This window comes from Maniola hyperantus, chromosome 12 (assembly GCF_902806685.2).
Source record: "Maniola hyperantus chromosome 12, iAphHyp1.2, whole genome shotgun sequence".
NCBI lineage: Eukaryota > Metazoa > Arthropoda > Insecta > Lepidoptera > Nymphalidae > Maniola > Maniola hyperantus.
The window spans coordinates 7,274,329-7,292,515 of record NC_048547.1 but is presented as its reverse complement, the minus strand read 5'-3'; the positions used below and the strand labels follow the sequence as shown (position 1 = coordinate 7,292,515).

At 36.0% G+C, this 18,187-nt stretch overlaps 3 protein-coding genes across 9 annotated transcripts; 1 reads left to right on the top strand and 2 right to left on the bottom strand.

Annotated features, from left to right (window-relative positions):
- Positions 1–503: 503 nt before the first annotated feature.
- LOC117986827 (major facilitator superfamily domain-containing protein 9-like) lies at positions 504–8,475 on the bottom strand. 6 transcript variants are annotated; one of them, XR_011237350.1, is made up of 7 exons: positions 7,990–8,475; positions 6,947–7,078; positions 5,966–6,095; positions 5,185–5,403; positions 2,765–3,020; positions 1,094–1,241; positions 504–739 (listed from the first exon to the last, which is right to left on the bottom strand). XR_011237350.1 is itself a non-coding variant. In XM_034973748.2 (5 exons), exons 1-5 carry the CDS (start codon positions 8,029–8,031, stop codon positions 2,317–2,319), a joined length of 1,227 nt encoding a protein of 408 aa, XP_034829639.1. In that variant the 5' UTR covers positions 8,032–8,475; the 3' UTR covers positions 1,797–2,316. The 6 variants fall into 6 exon arrangements, 4 of the variants coding, with proteins under 4 accessions (XP_034829639.1, XP_069358153.1, XP_069358152.1 ...); XR_011237351.1 differs by lacking the exon at positions 2,765–3,020; XM_034973748.2 differs by lacking the exons at positions 504–739; positions 1,094–1,241 and having other exon boundaries at positions 1,797–3,020.
- A 531-nt stretch (positions 8,476–9,006) lies between these two features.
- On the top strand, positions 9,007–14,420 carry LOC117986824 (major facilitator superfamily domain-containing protein 9-like). 2 transcript variants are annotated; one of them, XM_069502353.1, is made up of 5 exons: positions 9,007–9,026; positions 10,107–10,238; positions 10,475–10,604; positions 11,479–11,697; positions 13,449–14,420. In XM_069502353.1, exons 2-5 carry the CDS (start codon positions 10,161–10,163, stop codon positions 14,150–14,152), a joined length of 1,131 nt encoding a protein of 376 aa, XP_069358454.1. In that variant the 5' UTR covers positions 9,007–9,026; positions 10,107–10,160; the 3' UTR covers positions 14,153–14,420. The 2 variants fall into 2 exon arrangements, with proteins under 2 accessions (XP_069358454.1, XP_034829634.1); XM_034973743.2 differs by lacking the exon at positions 9,007–9,026 and adding an exon at positions 9,033–9,310.
- A 70-nt stretch (positions 14,421–14,490) lies between these two features.
- Positions 14,491–14,855, bottom strand: LOC117986826 (protein PET100 homolog, mitochondrial). Its single transcript, XM_034973745.2, has one exon. The coding sequence runs from the start codon at positions 14,719–14,721 to the stop codon at positions 14,503–14,505; it is 219 nt and encodes a 72-aa protein (XP_034829636.1). The 5' UTR covers positions 14,722–14,855; the 3' UTR covers positions 14,491–14,502.
- Between the last annotated feature and the right edge of the window lie 3,332 nt (positions 14,856–18,187).

The following is an 18,187-nucleotide window of genomic DNA, read 5'->3' as shown; positions in this document are numbered from 1 at the left end:
CTACGTAAATAAGAGTAATAAAGGAACGTTTGCTTTCTCATTCGCACAGATAAAGTTACTAATGTGATAAACAGAGACGCAGCTAACCTATTTTTGGTCCCTTATCGTGTAACTGGTTTTTTTCAAGAATACATACAAGAAGTTGCAAAACAAACTTTGAGAATTCGTGGCGTGATTGTATTTCTCATGAGTTATTTACTTGTTTTCACATAAAAAAACGTTTAATACAAATATTGTTGATCGGTTAATACAAATATTGACTACTAAACAATGGTAATAATTATCGTGTTATTCATCGCAACGTCGTGCTATCGCTATCTCATCCGCGGTTACACAGAACTTACATCTACCTATTATTCTATCTACGTCCGAATAGGTATTCTCCAACAGAGATTTCATAGAGCTTCACATGGAAAAAAGCACGAAAAAAGGAAACTAGTAAAAAAATTGACGAATTAGACGGTTTTAATAAGCATGCTAGCATACAGTAATTACCTAGATACTTTGTTTAAAAAGTAATTTATTTAATGTAGGAATTTCTCTTCTCACAGTGTAAAATACATAATTTTTTGTTGAATTACAGAGGCATCGAAGTCGATCTTGATCTTAGTATCCCGATTTGGTCGCTTTATCCCAGGAGTTGTTACTTTTGACGGAAATTCACTCAAATTTGAAATTAGACTGGTCTTTATTTTTTGTCTTAAAATTCGGATTACATGTAGATTCCGATAGTACACATCTGTAATCATAAAACAAATATAATTTTAAGTTAACTACCTACTAGTTTATAAAATTAGATTATTTTAGTAACCCAAGTAGCATTACTAAAATATATATAACTAGCTGATGCCCGCGATTCCACATGGATTTAAATTTTTCAAATCCCGTGCGAAATCTTTGATTTTCCGGAAAAAAGTAGCCTACGTGTTAATCCAGGCTATAATCTATCTCCGTTTCTATATAGTTTCCTTACCTCATACAAATATTTTAGTATTATCTAGTAAATTAGATAAACTGTATATTATCATGTCCCGCCACCATACGCAATATAAAGGGCAGTCAATCTTTGTAACTGGTCACCCTATAAACATACCTGTTATGGCGGCAACTCGAAAGTTCGGGCGCGAACTTTTTGGAGTTTAATAATCAGCTCGTTTTCAGCCTTATCTTTTTCACGAAATGCGTAAACTTGAAGAACAGTTTATCTTTTAGCACTTTTTATCACCTTTGGATATATCCCCCTGAAAACAAAAGATACCGTTACCTACTTATAAAGAAGTAAATTCAAGATATGAAGAAACAAATGAGATCAATAGAACGAGAACAAGCTAACATTTACAACCTCTATGTAAACATTAGCGCATAGGTTCTATGTATATTTAATTATAGTTTTAAATGAAACACTATTAATTTTTCATGTAAATATATTAAAATTATTGCATTTATAGCTACACTACAACAAACAATATTATGGATGGAGCTCTATGTAAAGGTGTCTCATAAAGTGTAAATCACAGGTGTTAGGTATATTAATTGTAAGGTGTGGCAACATTATCTATAATCTAGGGGCGAGTCGATGGTAGCCACAGACCAGTAATGGTAGCAATCTTGAATTGCAATGTCCCGCTTGTGAATCGTACTTGTAAAGAACCTCCTCCTTTTTTTGAAGTCTGTTAAAAAACCTAAGTGGAAAGTAATAAATACTAGTAAAGACATACAATGAATTTCAATCAATATAATATGACATTAATTAAAGAAAGATTAGAACTTCGATAGTCTCAATTCCCACTAATATAAATGCGAAAGTGTGTTTGTTTGTTGGTTTGTCCTTCAATCACGCTGCAACAGAGCAACGGATCGACGTGATTTTTTGCATGGTTATAGTTAGGAACCGGGAGAGTGACATAGGCTACTTTTTATCCCGGGAAAACAAACAGTTTCTGCTGGACAGCAATCTATTTTCTTTCAATCACGTCTCAACAGAGCTATGTATCGACGTGATTTTTGCATGGATATAGTTGGAAAGCTGGAGAGTGTCATAGGCTTCTGTTTATCCCGGGAAAACAAACAGTTCCTGCGCGATAGCGATCTATTTTTTTCAATTTTTTAAAGCGTCCTTAAATAGTGCACTGTTCTGTATCCATGGTCGGTGTCTTATTCCTCCTGGTAAATTTTTTCAAATTACCACGCGAGTGAAGCCACGGGTAAAAGCTAGTAATTTAGTAAATTAAAATAAATCTGCAGAAAGTAGTTAGCAGTTAGTGTGTACCTACTATTTTTATATATCAAACATTCACCAATCTATTGCCAAACTGTTTAGTCTACCTTTGACTTTTTATTCTTGTAATAAAAACTCATTATAAGTCCAATAAATGTGGAAAAGAATGAAGCATATATAACAGAAGCTACACCAAAAAATTCACCTACTAATCCAGCTACCAAAGGTGCTACAATACCGGCTAGAGACCTGACACTATTTGAAGCTCCTATCAAGGTCCCTCTATGATATGCATGACTCCTCTTCAACAACATGTCTAATGCAACTAGTCTACCTACTGCATTACCTATGGCTAGCGGGATTAACAAAGCAGTGTACATAACAATGTTGGTTGATAAGCACATTCCTAACAAAGATGCACTTTTCAGAATAAATATATGATTATTTCTTATGATATAATCTTCGTCATGAGAGTAAAAGCTGTTAATGTAGCCCATCATAAAACTTGATATGGCACCAATAACACCTTGAATTGAAACAACATACCCAATATGTTTTGGTGAAAGGCCATACTGGGTTTTTAAGTGCAGTGTATAATTTGAGACGTACACAGCCATTGCAAAATTATTTATGGCTTGAAACATAAAAATAGCCCAATATTTGGACCACTCTACTTTCGATAAATGTACAAAAGATTGTTTACTACAAGACAGAAGAGAATGTACAATACTATGAGAAGAGGTTGTAGGATTAGATTTTCTTCTTACAGGAACGTTTACTTTTGGCAGCAGATAAACAAGACCTGAAAAATAAATACATTATATTACATACTCCTACCTAACTACTCTGGTTTAAAAAGAAAAGTTTCATATATGAAAATAAATTTGAATGAAACATTTCAATGGGTACCTACCTACTTTTTAAATTTGGACTTAAGAACAAATTCTGAAGTTCAAATCATAAAATTGATCATGAAAAACATAAAAGTTTAAAAACCTCGAAACTTATGAATTTTCGATTTTGAACCTTATGGTAGGGGATCCCAAGCGGGGATTTTGGGTTTTTGCTCGAGTAGGGTCAGATTAAGGCAAGGTAGTTAAGTTAATAGGCTACTTGACTCATATCTAATTTCGTCCAATAAATGATTATTTATTATAGTATTTTGCTTAAGACAACGAAATATATCAATAACAATTATTAAAAACGCAGGATGGATATATAAATCCAATTTTAAAAAATACAGTTTTTATTTTTATTTGAAACGCAGAAAGCGCTGTCAGCCATGATGTGACGTCATTAAATATGTAAACAAAGAAATGTCATCCCTATGTCACGCGGGGACTAACGTAGTATCCATATATATAAAATTTAAAGTCCTGACTAACTTATATATCAACGCACAGCCTAAACATCTAAACAGCTGGTCCTAGATACTTGAAATTTGGTGGGTGTGTTCTTTGTAGGTAAAGAGAAGGTATCCACTAGGAAAGGATTTTATGAAATTCCACCCCTGAGTGGGTTAAATGGGGGTTTGAAATTTATGAAGTCCACGCGGGCGAAGTCACGAGCATAAGCTAGTTTTTATATATTTCTAAAAACTCATAGTAAACGTAAAAAAATATCGTTTTCTCTTTATAAATTGAATAAGTTATTAAGTAAGACTTACAACAAAGTGATCTTTGCAAAAATAAATTTGGGTTGAAGTCGTTAGTCATATAGGATCCCTTTAAGCAAGTCTTCGCGTGTTACGTATATTTATTTCACTGGGCACTCTAATCCACAACTTTCCTGTGGTCTTTATCGATGCGTTTTTTACATTTTCGGATGATACAATAACGATAATTACTATATTTTTCATGTAAACTAGTATAGAAGTCATGTTTATTAAACTTTGGGAGGTTATGCTGTTGTTTACAAATGCATCACGTCAGAGCACAGATAATCTATCGGCCAAACATGGCCGACTGTCTAAGAAAAATATATTTTTAAATTAAAATTTTACGGTTTTTATTATTTTATTACTTAAAAAAAGTGTCAACTAGCCTATTAGATGCAGAAAAATGTGCATTTCAATAATCTGACAATTTGAGCGTGGCATAGGAAAATGGGAAGGTCACAAAGTTTCAAACATCGGCCATGACTTTTGGCTACGTCCAAATCGTCAGTCTTTTGAATAGGAGCTACAAACCGTTCTCAATATCTGACGCGTTCGATAAATATTTTTGGTTCTATTTTTAGGGTTCCGTACCTCAAAAGGAAAAACGGAACCCTTATAGGATCACTTTGTTGTCTGTCTGTCTGTCTGTCGGTCAACCTACAGGGTACTTCCCGTTGACCTAGAATCATGAAATTTGGCAGGTAGGTAGATCTTATAGCTGACATTTGGGGAAAAATCTGAATACCGTGAATTTGTAGTTACATCACACACAAAAAATTGTGGTCATGAACTAATAGTATTTTCAATTTTCTAATTAAGATAACTATATCAAGTGGGGTATCATATGAAAGGTATTCACCTGTGCATTCTAAAACAGACTTTTATTTATTTTTATGTATCATAGTTTTTGATTTATCACAAATGTTCTGCCATGAATATGTTGAGCGATGAGTAACAGGTAACCCTTTAAATATGAGGTGGTTTAATTTCCATTATGGCTACTATTAAACTTTGAAAGTTAATTTTAATTTTAATTTTATTTTATTGGTTTTCCAACAGATAATACACATAAAACAAAAATTACAAAGCAGAGAAAAAAAATAGAGTACACCCAATTACTGACAAACCGGCATGCATTTTTAAAAGTGTGCAAGTGCTTTTTATAAAGCAAAAAGTCAGGGTTTGTTGAATTTTGGGTGCAAATTTTTATTTTAAACTTTAATCATGGAGGTATGAATGGACTTGTAAAGCCCACTTTGATTTTTTTTTAATATTTTAAGCATCTGGCAACTTAGTTTCAAAAACTTACAAGCATTGGCAAGAAAGCAGATAGCTACTAATACAGCTCCAATGCGGAAGCCATGAATTGGATGCTCTTCTACAATATGACCACCAACAACAGGTCCTAGTGCAATTCCCACACCACATATTGCAAACATTTTTCCATATATCACAGACTGTTTCTTCTCATCCCTCTCATAATCAGGGACCAACGCATTTGTTAACAACTGTGTTTGTTTAAATATACCTGAAAACATAGTGTATTCCATTGTATTATTACATTACTAGCTGATGCCCGGGACTTCGTCCGCGTGGAATTAGATTTTTAAAGATCCCGTGGGAACTTTTTGATTTTCCGGGATAAAAAGTAGCCTATGTCACTCTCCAGGTCTTTATCTATACTCATGCAAAAAATCACGTCTATACATAGCTCTGTTGCGGCTTGATTGAAATGTTTTAAAAATAGATTGCTATCCCGCAGTAACTGTTTGTTTTCCCGGGATAAAAAGTAGCCTGTCACTTTTCAGGTTCTTAACTATACCCATGCAAAAAATCACGTCGATACATAGCTCTGTCGCGAGTATCAGCTAATATTGCAATATAATTAAGCTAGGTATACCGAATCCTAGGTCTATGATTGAATCTTCGCTATGTTTATAGAATTTTGATACCATTTTCTTCGTAAATTTCTTAAATTAGCAATAGTCAGTCAAAAGGTAACAGATATTCAACTATGCCTCTGGAATGTAAATCGTTATTAGATTTAAAATAAAATCATTAATTCTAACTTGAAGGATTTAAACATTTACCTAGAACTGCTCGCATTAGTAAAATAATTGCAATAGAATTTGATTTTCCTGATATCAAATAAGCGGCACAACATACTAATAATGTTAAAATAAGTACAGGTTTCCGTCCCTTCAGGTCACTCAAGCTACCCTAAAACATAAAACATCAATGATTAAGTAGGCATATTGAATTAGATTACTAATTTCACACTTATAAATGATATCTGTCCCGGCTGTACTCACGTGTTTAGTCGACGTTAGCCCGACTAGTTTCGAACCCATCCGGGGTCCTTTTTCAAGGGAGCGCGGTTTTGACAACGGGCTCTACGAGCAGCGGCACGCGCGGTCCGCAGTCAAAACCGCGGCGCGTGCGCGAACCGACTCCCTTGAAAAAGGACCCCGGATGGGTTCGAAACTAGTCGGGCTAACTTCGACGTACAGCCGGGACAGATATTATTTATAATGGAAATCACTCACGGTAGTTTAAACGCTAAAATAATTTCACCCTGCAGTTTTAATGTATATACTACGCGACAGGTCGAGATAGCAATCGGGGTGCGGACGCCCCGCACACCCGCACAGCCCACCGCACTAACCCGGAGCGATATAGCGCGGGGGTGCGGGGCGTCCCCCCGCCTCATACCTCGATTGCCATCTTGACCTGTCGCGTAATATACATTGGTCGGTGTCGGTACTATAGGTATAATGCGTAAAAATTGACTTTTCTAAATAGATCTATTATAATATGCAAAAAAAAGCTGACTGACTGATCTATCAACGCACAGCTCAAACTACTGGACGGATCGGATTGAAATTTGGCATGCAGACAGCTTATAACTGAAACGATATACCATGTTGTGCAATGAACCAACTGATGTATTATTTTGCATACCTAGGTTTTCTCTATAACTTAGATAGAACTAAGGGGTGAAACTTACTTTACACTAACACACTAATGATCTCATAAGTAAAACCCTTCTAGTCAAATAAAAAAATACATACTATGAATGGACTGGAAAACAATTGAAACCCCGCAAACAGTGAGCCCAGCAGGCCAATATAAATGTGGTTAACTCCCATCTGTCGCACATGGTTAGGTAATAGTGGCACTATAAGGCCGACTGCAAATAGATCCTGAAATTTCAAATTACTTATTAAAATGTATTAAAATAATTGAATTTCTAATTCAATATTTGGTTTCAGGTCAACATTCTACGTCATAGACAAAAATTTCAGTTTTATGCAACTCATTTTAGTCTATGAGCTAGAGACCTGTGACACACTCTGTAATAAGGCTGTTTTTACCCTTTGCGTACAGAACCCTAAAAGGTTAAGTATAATAAGTATTACTTTAATGGTTAGATAAGTAGGTGCTATTGATTTGGTTTACAAGGTAACCAAACATTATTTTGGTTTACATGTTAACATCCTGTGAGGTTAACAATAAATACTCTTACAAGAAAAATAGGTAGGCATGCATATAAATCAGTGGAATTTAATTTGGTATGGTGAAATTAAAAGTTAATTAGACTATTTTTGTTTAGGAGGAATATTGTATCTATATAATGATGCCCCAGAATCATCAACGCCAGCGTGGTCGGCCGAGGCGACGTTGGCGTGATGAATTAGATAACTTTAGTTATGTGGCCTGAGGAGGCACGAAATAGGAAATGGTGGAAGGATCGGAGGGAGGCCTTTGCCCAGACGTGGGACAGCACAGGCTGATTTAGATTTAGATAATAAGTATATAAGAGGAAAAGCTGACTGACTGATCTATCAACGCACAGCTCAAACTACTGGACGGATCAGGCTGAAATTTGGCATGCAGATAGCTATTATGGTGTAGACATCCACTACGAAAGGAATTTGAAAATTCATCCCCTACGGGGTTACTTACATAACACAAACTTACATTAAACATACAAATCCCCATTTTACAATGGGGGTTTGAAATTTATGTAAGTACATAATCCACGCGAATGAAGTCGTGGGCATAAGCTAGTTTTACTGCTGTAATAAATTTGTAAATAAAATGGCGAACTAACCAAAGAAGCCACAAACAGCAGAATAGGAACAGAAAACGACATTTGCAGTTTTTAACGAAGGCTCAAGTTTGCAGGTATGTATAAGATACTTTACGCTTTGCCTAATGGGAAAGGTAGGTGTATTCTAGATCTTTTTTAAAGTTCAAAAGTAAAAAAAATACCTTCGTGGTTCACTTTTCACGCATTTACGAATTTTTAATTCATCAAGATTTTATTCATGAGTACCTAATATTCCTTTAAATCTTGCTTTAAATTAACAAACGTACCTAGTGATTATATAAAATACTCTTTGAAATTAACAATCTGCCTGTAGGGCGATTGTCTAAAACCTGCATCAATCATTATTACAATCTCAATTGTTCTGATTGGCTGAATTTGTGCGATCCTTGTTGCAACAATGCATTGTAGCCAATAGTGAGCGAGCATCAACCAATCCGAGGTGATTGCGATCGTGACATTGTAGCTGTCATTCTCCCGCAATCGCGCAGCAGGACCACAGATCACTATCACCACAGATTATTAGGGATACTACGTATCACCTACGTATCACTATCCTGGACTCAGACTAAGAATCAAGAAGATGATTCTTAGTCTGAGACACAGATCACTAGGTACTACTAGGTATATACTAGTCTGTCTGATCCTGGACCGCCAGGCAGGCGAATCTTTCATACATTCGTGAATATAGCATTTTTGAGTATGAAATGGATGACTGCAGATGACCATGTGTTATTGGTCTGTGATTGACACAGCAACAAACATAGAATAATAACTCATTCGTTAGGTTATTCTCTGACTGTTGTATATAAACATACTCTGTGGTCATAAAAAGTCAGTCCAGTGAACTCATGAACTCATAGAGAGTGAACTCGTCTCCAGCAGTGTTACCTATTTTATGTACTCTGTGGTTATTATTCTCTTTTTCTGGTCGGTGGTCGAAAAGATGTTATTGGTCACGGTACATTGTAAAATGAAATGCATAAGGCTCAAAAGGGCTAGAACCCAGAACCGTAAAACCAGTTTAAAAAAATGTACAGGTAAATTTATTAATGTTGATGTTGTTGAATTAAATATTCGTAAATCGTGAACCGTGAAGATAATTTTTTGTACTTGAACTATGCTTCAACTTTAAGAATATACCTATTACCTACCATTTACATTAGACATAGCGTAAACTAGTAAAACACGTTTCAAAAGTCAGGACGTCTTGATAGAATTATTCATAGTGATAGAAAGTCTACCTACCTAATGTTCTCGAGGCTTCGTAAAAACAGTGCAAATGTCGTTTTCTGTTCCTCTTCTGCAGTGTGTGGCTTCTTTGGTTAGTTCGCCATTATATTTACAATTTAATATTAGCATGGACCCCTCATCTTATAAGAACACAGAATCAATAATTAGCGGGCGACGGAGATAGCTATGCTTGGAGTTTCTCTTCATAATCAAATCAGATATCTCCTCGTAAAAGATCTCCGTAGGAGAACTAGAGTAACCGACACAGCACAATGGATTGCAAAGCTGAAATGGCAATGGGCCGGGCAGATAGTTCTAAAAACCGATAGACGTTGGGTTCCCAAGGTCCAATGGCGATTCAGGCAGCGCAAGACTGGCGTGTGGAAGTCTCTACAAGCAACCTATGTCCAACAGTGGACGTCTATCGGTTGATGATGATGATTATGATGAATATACTATAAATAAAATATAATAATATTCCTCCTAAACAAAAATGGTCATATTAAACTTTTAATTTTACTACACATTAATGATAAGTCTACAGATTTATATGCATGCCTTCCTACAGCTCTTAAACAACATATTTTTCTCATAAGAACTTCTTATTAACCTCACAGGATGTTAACATGATCTTTTTGTTACATTGTAAACCAAATTAGTAACACCTATTTAATTTATTATTATACTTACCTTATTCAGGTTTCATAGTCCATACGCAAAAGGAAAAAGGGAGCCCTATCTGTCTTTTCATGTGTCACAGATATCTAGCTCGTAGACTAATTAATGAGTTACACACCTGAAATCTGTCATTTGGTGTAGAATGTTGATCCGAAACCAAATATTGAATTCAAAATTCAATTATTTTAATAAGTGAATTGAAATTTCAGGATCTATTTGCAGTTGGCCTTATAGTGCCATTAATACCTAACCATGTGCGACAGATGGGAGTTAACCACATTTATATTGGCCTGCTGGGCTCAATATATGCATGTTTCCAATTGTGGTCAGGTCCAGTCATAGTATGTATTTTTTTATCTAACTATAGAAGGGTTTTCTTTATAAGTTCATTAGTGTGTTAAGTGTCAAGTAAGTTTCACCCTTTACGGTGAGTCCTAAGTTATAGAGATGCCTATTCACTCTTGACTTAAACCTTCCTACCTAAATTGAAAGTGGAGGGTACCTACATTAAAACTAGAGGCTGCAACTAATAAGTAACCTAATTCAAAATTATAACCACTGATGTTTTATATTTTAGGGTAGCTTGAGTGACCTGAAGGGAAGGAAACAGATACTATTTTTAACATTAATAGTATGTTGTGTAGCTTACTTGATATTGGGAGGAACAAACTCTATTGCAATTATGTTACTAATGCGAGCAGTTTTAGGTAAATATTTAAATCCTTCAAGATAAAATGAAACATTTTATTTTAACACTTATAATTATTTGCATGCCAGATGTATGCATAATTGAAAATATGTCCATCTGTTACCTTCTCACTGCCTATCCATTTAAATAATTTTGACAGGTACAAAGAGAACTTGCATCCCAGATATGTATGTAGGCTGCTTTTTATCTCTGATTTTTTATGAAATTTCTATTGGGCCATTCTATTGGATTTTTATGAAACCTAAATCCATTTGGATTAAGTTGGTGGGCATCATAAACCATTACAATAATAAGTAAAAAACCACGACAGTAACCTAAAAGTGGGTAATATATGCTTTATATAAGAATTAATCAAAATTATTGTGGGATTAATACAATAACTGGATCTTATACTTCAGTTCGGTACATCAATAAGTTGCACTGAATGATAATATAATCCCTAAAGGTATAGAACTATTGCAAGAAATAGACACTGAACTACTTAATGGAGCAGTGCTGTATACCTAGAGTGTAGACCTAATGGGGTGAGAATGGACACCTGCCATTTCAATATGTTACAAATGCAAAAATACAGCTGACTGTGAATAGGTGCCTAATACTAGCCGATGTCACTATCCTATGAGTGATTGCATCGAGCGTCCTAACTATTACAAGACACTTCCATTTTGGGTTTTACAGCCCCATTCTGTCTGACCAGTGAAAGCAAGACTGAGGTGGGCACCCAGCATAACCAAAATCTTGCCACAAAACTGCCCTGCAGCTGCTGCTACCTAATAGCTAGGGTGTAGAGAGTGTGTGGCAGCAATTTTTGTCATATTTTTAGGTAATTAATAACAAAAGATTTTACATTTTTTAGATGCATATGTTTTCAGGTATATTTAAACAAACTCAGTTGTTGACAAAGGCGTTGGTCCCGGATTATGAGCGGGACGAGAAGAAACAATCTGTGATATATGGAAAAATGGCTGCAATATCTGGTGTGGGAATTACAATAGGACCTGTTGTTGGTGGTCATATTGTAGAAGATCATCCAATTCATGGCTTCAGCATTGCAGCTGTATTAGTATCCATTTGCTTCTTTGTCAATGCTTGTAAGTTTTAAACTATCTAGGTACTTTTATTTTTCATATTACCAAAACTGTAGTTACAAAGTATCTAATAATAAATCAAGTAACATTTGAAATGCTTATCTCTAAACAGAGATTTCTTCCAGCTTTCCATTTAAGATCGCAACTGGCCCTTAGTATACTTATACTGGGTTACTCATAACTATATAAGCAAGCAGGCAGGCAATAGGCCACAGTCCAAAAAAAAGTACTCATTGAAATGGTTTCATCTTTTATTTTCATAGCTGACACCATTGATTTATTAACTACCTTAGATACAATATCACCTACAAATTCAGATGCAAAAAGCGTCCACAGTCATCTATACGAACGCAGCTATAGATAATATACACCGAGGCTCCACCCGGATCACAAAAACCAACCATATCAACTTAGCGTTAAGATTCAATTTTGTAATGAATGTTCGACAAGTACGATGTTTTGAGAACCACACCGCAGTATTTTCTATGTTCCAAATGTGGAGTCGCGTTTTTATTATTATTTTAATTTTTTTTTTGTCCGCGTAGGAAATATTCTACACGTAGGTGATTTTATGTCATTGAGGACGGAAGTACCTATTAGTGATATTATCTAAGTTAATTAAGTTAATTTAATGTTCTTTTGCATGACGTAACCGTATAAATTTGCATGCTGTAGCCGCCAGTAATTGGAATTGTGTAATGACCTGGCACCTAGGATTTGAATTATCTAATTTTTAGGGTTCCGTACCTGAAAATAAAAAAAGGAATCCTTATGTGTGTGAAGAAAACCTATAGGGTACCTACTTCCCGTTGACCTAGAAGCATCTTTTGTCACCTTCCGGTACCCTTTTTTTGTGTAGTACATATCAGATTCTAAAAAATGGGCAGAACAAACGACATGAGAACGATTGGGTTTAAAAAACTCATCTTCTCTTTGGCGATCTATAATTTTCCGCCACTTTTCGCCAATGATTTCATTCACAGGAAATCTGCAAAAAAAATATATTAAGTTATCAATGTTATGGTGCGACTACGTCTGTCGGCCTGGCTGTCTGTCACAACTAGCCAGCCAGTGGACAGAAAACAAACAAACTTAGTTTTGCGGTCTAAATAAAAGCGTAAGGTCCTTAATTTATTTCCAAACTACGAAGGTTTCGGTTTGATAAAGATCCATATTGATTTCTGAAAGATAGTTTAATTTTTTTAAGTGATCTCTAGTGACTACACTAGAGATCACTTAAAAAAATTAAACTACTCTATATATTTTTGTATCCATTCTGTTCAAACGTGATTCAAACACGCCCCTTTCGCGTTCTCTTTTGGCGCGTAAGCCTAGGTAAGCGTGTGAAGGAGATAGCTGCGCCGCAGAAATATTGTTATTTTAATGACAAAATAATTAAATTACGTAAGAATTTCACATTATTTCACTACTATATCGTAGTATTAATGTAAATAAAGTATATTCTTACCGAAAATATGATATTCCATCTTTTTTTGCACATTTATTGGATTATTTTTGCACTTTTTCACGGAGCACGTCGGCATAGTTTCACCTTGTCGACTCATGCGCGACTGAGGGCAAAACTGTTCACGTTTTCTAAACCAGCACAATTGGGCCGTGCCATTTTTTGCGTGTTGATGGTGCATCTTAGGTAGTTAATAAATCAATGGCTGACACTTTTCCTTTTTTACCAGGGTAGGTAAATAATAATTAATATATTGTATGGGTAAGAAAATAATGTATTTATTTTTCAGGTCTTGTTTATATGCTGCCAAAAGTAAACATTCCTGTAAGAAGAAAATCTGATCCTACAACCTCTTCTCATAGTATTCTACAGTCTCTTCTGTCTTGTAGTAAACAATCTTTTGTACAGTTATCGAAAGTAGAATGGTCCAAATATTGGACAATTTTTATATTTCAAGCCCTAAATAGTTTTGCAATGAGTGTTTACTTTTCAAATTATGCACTATACTTAAAAAGCCAGTATGGCCTTTCACCAAAACATATTGGGTATGTAGTTTCGATTCAAGGTGTTATTGGTGTCATATCAAGTTTTATGATGGGTTACATTAACAGCTTTTACATTCATGACAAAGATTATAGCGTAAGAAATTATCATGTATTTATTCTGTTAAGTGCATCTTTGTTAGGAATATGTTTATCTATCAACATTGTTATGTACACTGCTTTGTTAATCCCGCTTGCCATAGGTAATGCAGTAGGTAGACTAGTAACATTAGAAATGGTGTTAAAGAGGAGTCATGGAGATCATAGAGGGACCTTGATAGGAGCTTCAAATAGTGTCAGGTCTCTATCTGGTGTTGTAGCACCTTTGGTAGCTGGATTTGTAGGTGAATTCTTTGGTGTTGCATATGTTATATACGCTTCATTCTGTTCCACGTTTATTGGACTTATAATGAGTTTTCATTACAAAACTAAACTGTTAAAGGTAGACTAAACAGTTTTAAATAGATTGGTGAATATTTAATATAAAAAAATTATAAGTACACACTACTTTCTACAGGTTTATTTTAATTTATTAAAGACACTATTGAATCCTGTTCCAATCTCCTTTATTAACATACCTAATACTTACCTATTTTTATTATATCTGTGATTTACATGTGGGCATAAAATATTAAGAGCCACCTTTACTTACAGCTGCATCCATAGTATTGTTGTAGTTATAAATGCAATAATTTTAATATATTTATATGAAAAATAAATGGTGTTTGAATTATCAAAACTAAAATTATGTATATGTACACAGTAAGCGCTAATGTTTACATAGAGGTTGTAAATGTTAACTTATTCTCCTTCTATTGATCTCATTTGCTTCTTCTTCATATCTTGAATTAACTTCTGTATATCTTCTCTATTCTGCTTATTTTCAGGGGGATATATTTGACGCTTAGTTTTAGTAACCCATTCCTCGAAATAGGTTGGTTGATTGAAGAAAAAGAAAAGACCAACAGGAAATGAAGTATACATAGCCATCCTCCCTACTTCTAATTTCCAGTTACCCATATTTCTTTAAGCGTAAATTACGTTTAGACTGAAGAAATTACAGATTATTTTTTCCGTTCCGTAATTCCGTATTTTTCACTGTTCACCACAGAGTACATTGAATATAGGGATTAGGGGTACTACTGTTCACATTACTTTTTTTTAAAATTTATTTTACAGTCCTGGATGTCAGTCCTTTAAGGCCTTTCTAAAAATACAAAATTGCTTATAACTTATTATTATTAATCTAAAGTTATAACATTTTATCTACAGTATTACATATTATATAATTAAAAATAGGCTTAAAATATGAAAATTGTTGAAAACAAAGCTCACTATGAAAATGACATTTACTTTTTTAAAGGTTTTACTTACTGTATGGTTTTACGGCTCTGGGTTCTAGAAAGACATTTACATTTCCTGACATTCAAGAAAAATTGTCAGTGAGATGTCAATGAGAAAAATTTGCTCGTTTCAAAATTTTTATTTATTAAATATTTGGCTCGGTTATTCTGGAATAATATTGGCATCAAATTGGCACTTATTCGCGAAATACCCCGTGGTATTATTTTCACGCCTGATATGCGATACTAACAGCACTTTTTGTTTCAGGGGCCTCAACGGGCAGCGCCTGCTCTGCAGGCCTCCTGGTTGCCGCTGTCGGGGCTCCGCGCGCTTATAGACGCTATTGTGTAGTGTTTTAGTGTTTTTATTTTTACGTGTTTCGAAGTATGAACCCCAGTGCTTCTCAAGGTGAATACCTAGAATGCCCCCACTGTAGCGATGGCAGGCAGTTTAAGGGTCGCAAAGGCCTTAATATTCACATCGCACGTTGTCACGGACCGCCTACACGGCCTCTTACTTGCCCAAATTTGATGTGCGATCAAACCCAATCAGGAAGCGATAACCAGGTACCATTTGAAATTTTATTATCCAAATACAGTCAAAATATTCCATTAATAAAACGCATTCCGCGAGGAGCTAGGATATCGTTAGCTAGATCCTTATCACATACAATCCAAAATGTGCTATCAAATTCACTTTTAGATTGGCAAAACCTCTTTTTTTTTGCATATAGACATTTCTATGTTAATAAGTCAGAAATCGGGTCGCTATGTACAAAATTAAAAAAAAATAGTTTGGCTGATCGCGTTTTTCCAATCCCTGACTGCTCATTTCGAACACAAAATTACAATTTGAAGAAAATTGTGGAAAACAAGGTTATGGATGGGGATCTTAAAAACGCCGCCCGCATTTTGTTTTCTAGTGATACACTGGCTCCATTCAATGATATAACGCTGGAAGCCTTACGTGACAAGCATCCCTTACCAAATACCGATTCTGTGCTGCCAGATCCACCTTCTAACACTTCTTATTTACAGATAAAGGATGAAGAAACTTACGCTGCGATAATGTCGTTTTCTAGTGGCTCTGCTGGTGGCATGGACGGCATAACGCCACAACATCTTAAGGATCTTGTGGGAGTTACTGCTGGGGACGCCGGCAAGGCGCTACTGAGCGACATTACCAGACTATGTAATTTCATGTTATCTGGCGAGGTAAATTCATCCTTTCTACCATTCCTTTATGGCGCGAGGCTTTGTGCTTTCAATAAGAAAGATGGTGGCATCCGTCCCATCGCTGTTGGCTGTACTTTTCGCCGTTTGGCGTCAAAATTAGCGTGTAGTCACATAGTCTCTACCCTAAAGGATAAATTCCAACCTATTCAAGTTGGATTCGGCAGTAAAGGAGGTTGTGAAGCAGCAGTTCATTCGGCTCGTACTTTCTTAACGAATGGCGAGGTTGAGGTACTGCTGAAAGTAGATGTAAAGAATGCTTTTAATTCTTTGGACAGGGCAACTTTGCTGACAGAAGTCTCAACGCAACTTCCTGAAATTTACCCATATGTTTGGCAATGTTACAGCTCTGCTTCTAAATTATTCTTTGGAGATAGCGATATTAAGTCTTCTGTAGGCGTTCAGCAGGGGGATCCTTTAGGTCCGGCCCTGTTCAGCTTAGGGATCCATAACCATATCTCAAATTTAACATCTAAATTTAACATATGGTATCTTGATGATGGAACCATTGGGGGCAACGTGGATGACGTTCTAAAAGATCTTAATCATATTAAGCAACAGTTTGGGAAAATTGGTTTAGAACTTAATTTTTCGAAATGCGAATTGTTTTTTACAGAAAAACTGTCGCAAGAAAGAATTCTATTGGCCTCTGAATTATTCAATGAAATTTCACCTAATATTAAAATACTTGATAAACGTTCACTTTGCCTTCTCGGTGCTCCTCTTTATAATGAATCCATACAACCACTCTTGGATCAAAAAGTCAGAACATTTTCGGCTAATACCGACAAATTGGGCACTCTAAATTCTCACATTGCATTTTCGATCCTAAAATATTGCCTTTTTGTACCTAAATTAATTTACATTCTCCGCGCGAGCCCAATTTGGAAATTTCATGGACTACTCGATAACATGGATGCCACCCTTAAAAGTACACTAGAACAAATTCTAAATTTAACTTTTGATGAGCACTCCTGGAACCAAGCAACTTTACCGGTCAAGTACGGTGGCATCGGCGTGAGGAAAATTTCCAGTGTAGCTCTTCCGGCTTTTCTGTCCTCTGTGCATAGTATAAAAGAGCTTAGCTCTCAAATTCTCAAATCCAATTCATCATTGACCTATGCCACAGAGGCCCTAGAGAGTTGGAAGGTCAGATGTCCCAATGTCGACATCCCGAAGGAACGTACTACACAAAAACTTTGGGATTTGCCATTGGTTCAACTGACACATACGAATTTGGTTCAAAATCTTACAAGTGACAGAGATCGTGCCAGGCTTCTAGCATTATCCGAAAAGGAATCTGGGTATTGGCTGCATGCCTTGCCATCAAAAAATCTCGGCACACTTTTAGATAACGAAAGTTTTCGTGTGGCTCTAGGTCTCAGATTGGGAACACCACTGTGCCATCAGCACAGATGTCCGTGTGGAAAAGAGGTTGATAAATTTGGAATCCACGGACTCTCTTGCCAAAGGAGCTCCGGTAGGCTGTTTAGGCATGGCTCTCTTAACGATACAATTAAAAGAGCTCTTGCCACCATAAATATTCCTGCGCTCATTGAGCCGGCAGGGATTAGTCGGGATGATGGCAAGAGACCTGATGGATTGACGCTGGTTCCCTGGGAACGGGGACGGGCGCTAATGTGGGACGCAACTTGCGTTGACACATTGGCCCCGTGTCATATCAGGAAGACAGCATCAAGACCGGGAGCCGCAGCAGAAACAGCTGAAAACGGCAAGCGGCGCAAGTATGCCTCTCTTATAGAGAGTTACATTTTTGTGCCGTTTGCCGTGGAGACCCTGGGGCCATGGAGTCTTAGTGCTAAAAATTTTTTACGAGACATTTCACCGCGATTAATAGCCTCAACTGGTGACAGAAGGGCTGGCTCATTTTTTGCGCAGCGGATCAGCCT

Coding starts and splice junctions, on each gene's coding strand:
- LOC117986826 (XM_034973745.2), bottom strand. CDS start 14,721: ATGGGTAACTGGAAATTAGAAGTAGGGAGGATGGCTATGTATACTTCA.
- LOC117986824 (XM_034973743.2), top strand. CDS start 9,269: ATGTCGTTTTCTGTTCCTCTTCTGCAGTGTGTGGCTTCTTTG. Junction 9,311..10,106: donor TGCAGTGTGTGGCTTCTTTG/GTTAGTTCGCCA, acceptor TTGAAATTTCAG/GATCTATTTGCAGTTGGCCT. Junction 10,239..10,474: donor TGTGGTCAGGTCCAGTCATA/GTATGTATTTTT, acceptor TTTATATTTTAG/GGTAGCTTGAGTGACCTGAA.
- LOC117986827 (XM_034973748.2), bottom strand. CDS start 8,031: ATGTCGTTTTCTGTTCCTATTCTGCTGTTTGTGGCTTCTTTG. Junction 7,079..7,989: donor TGCTGTTTGTGGCTTCTTTG/GTTAGTTCGCCA, acceptor TTGAAATTTCAG/GATCTATTTGCAGTCGGCCT. Junction 6,096..6,946: donor TGTTTTCCAGTCCATTCATA/GTATGTATTTTT, acceptor TTTATGTTTTAG/GGTAGCTTGAGTGACCTGAA.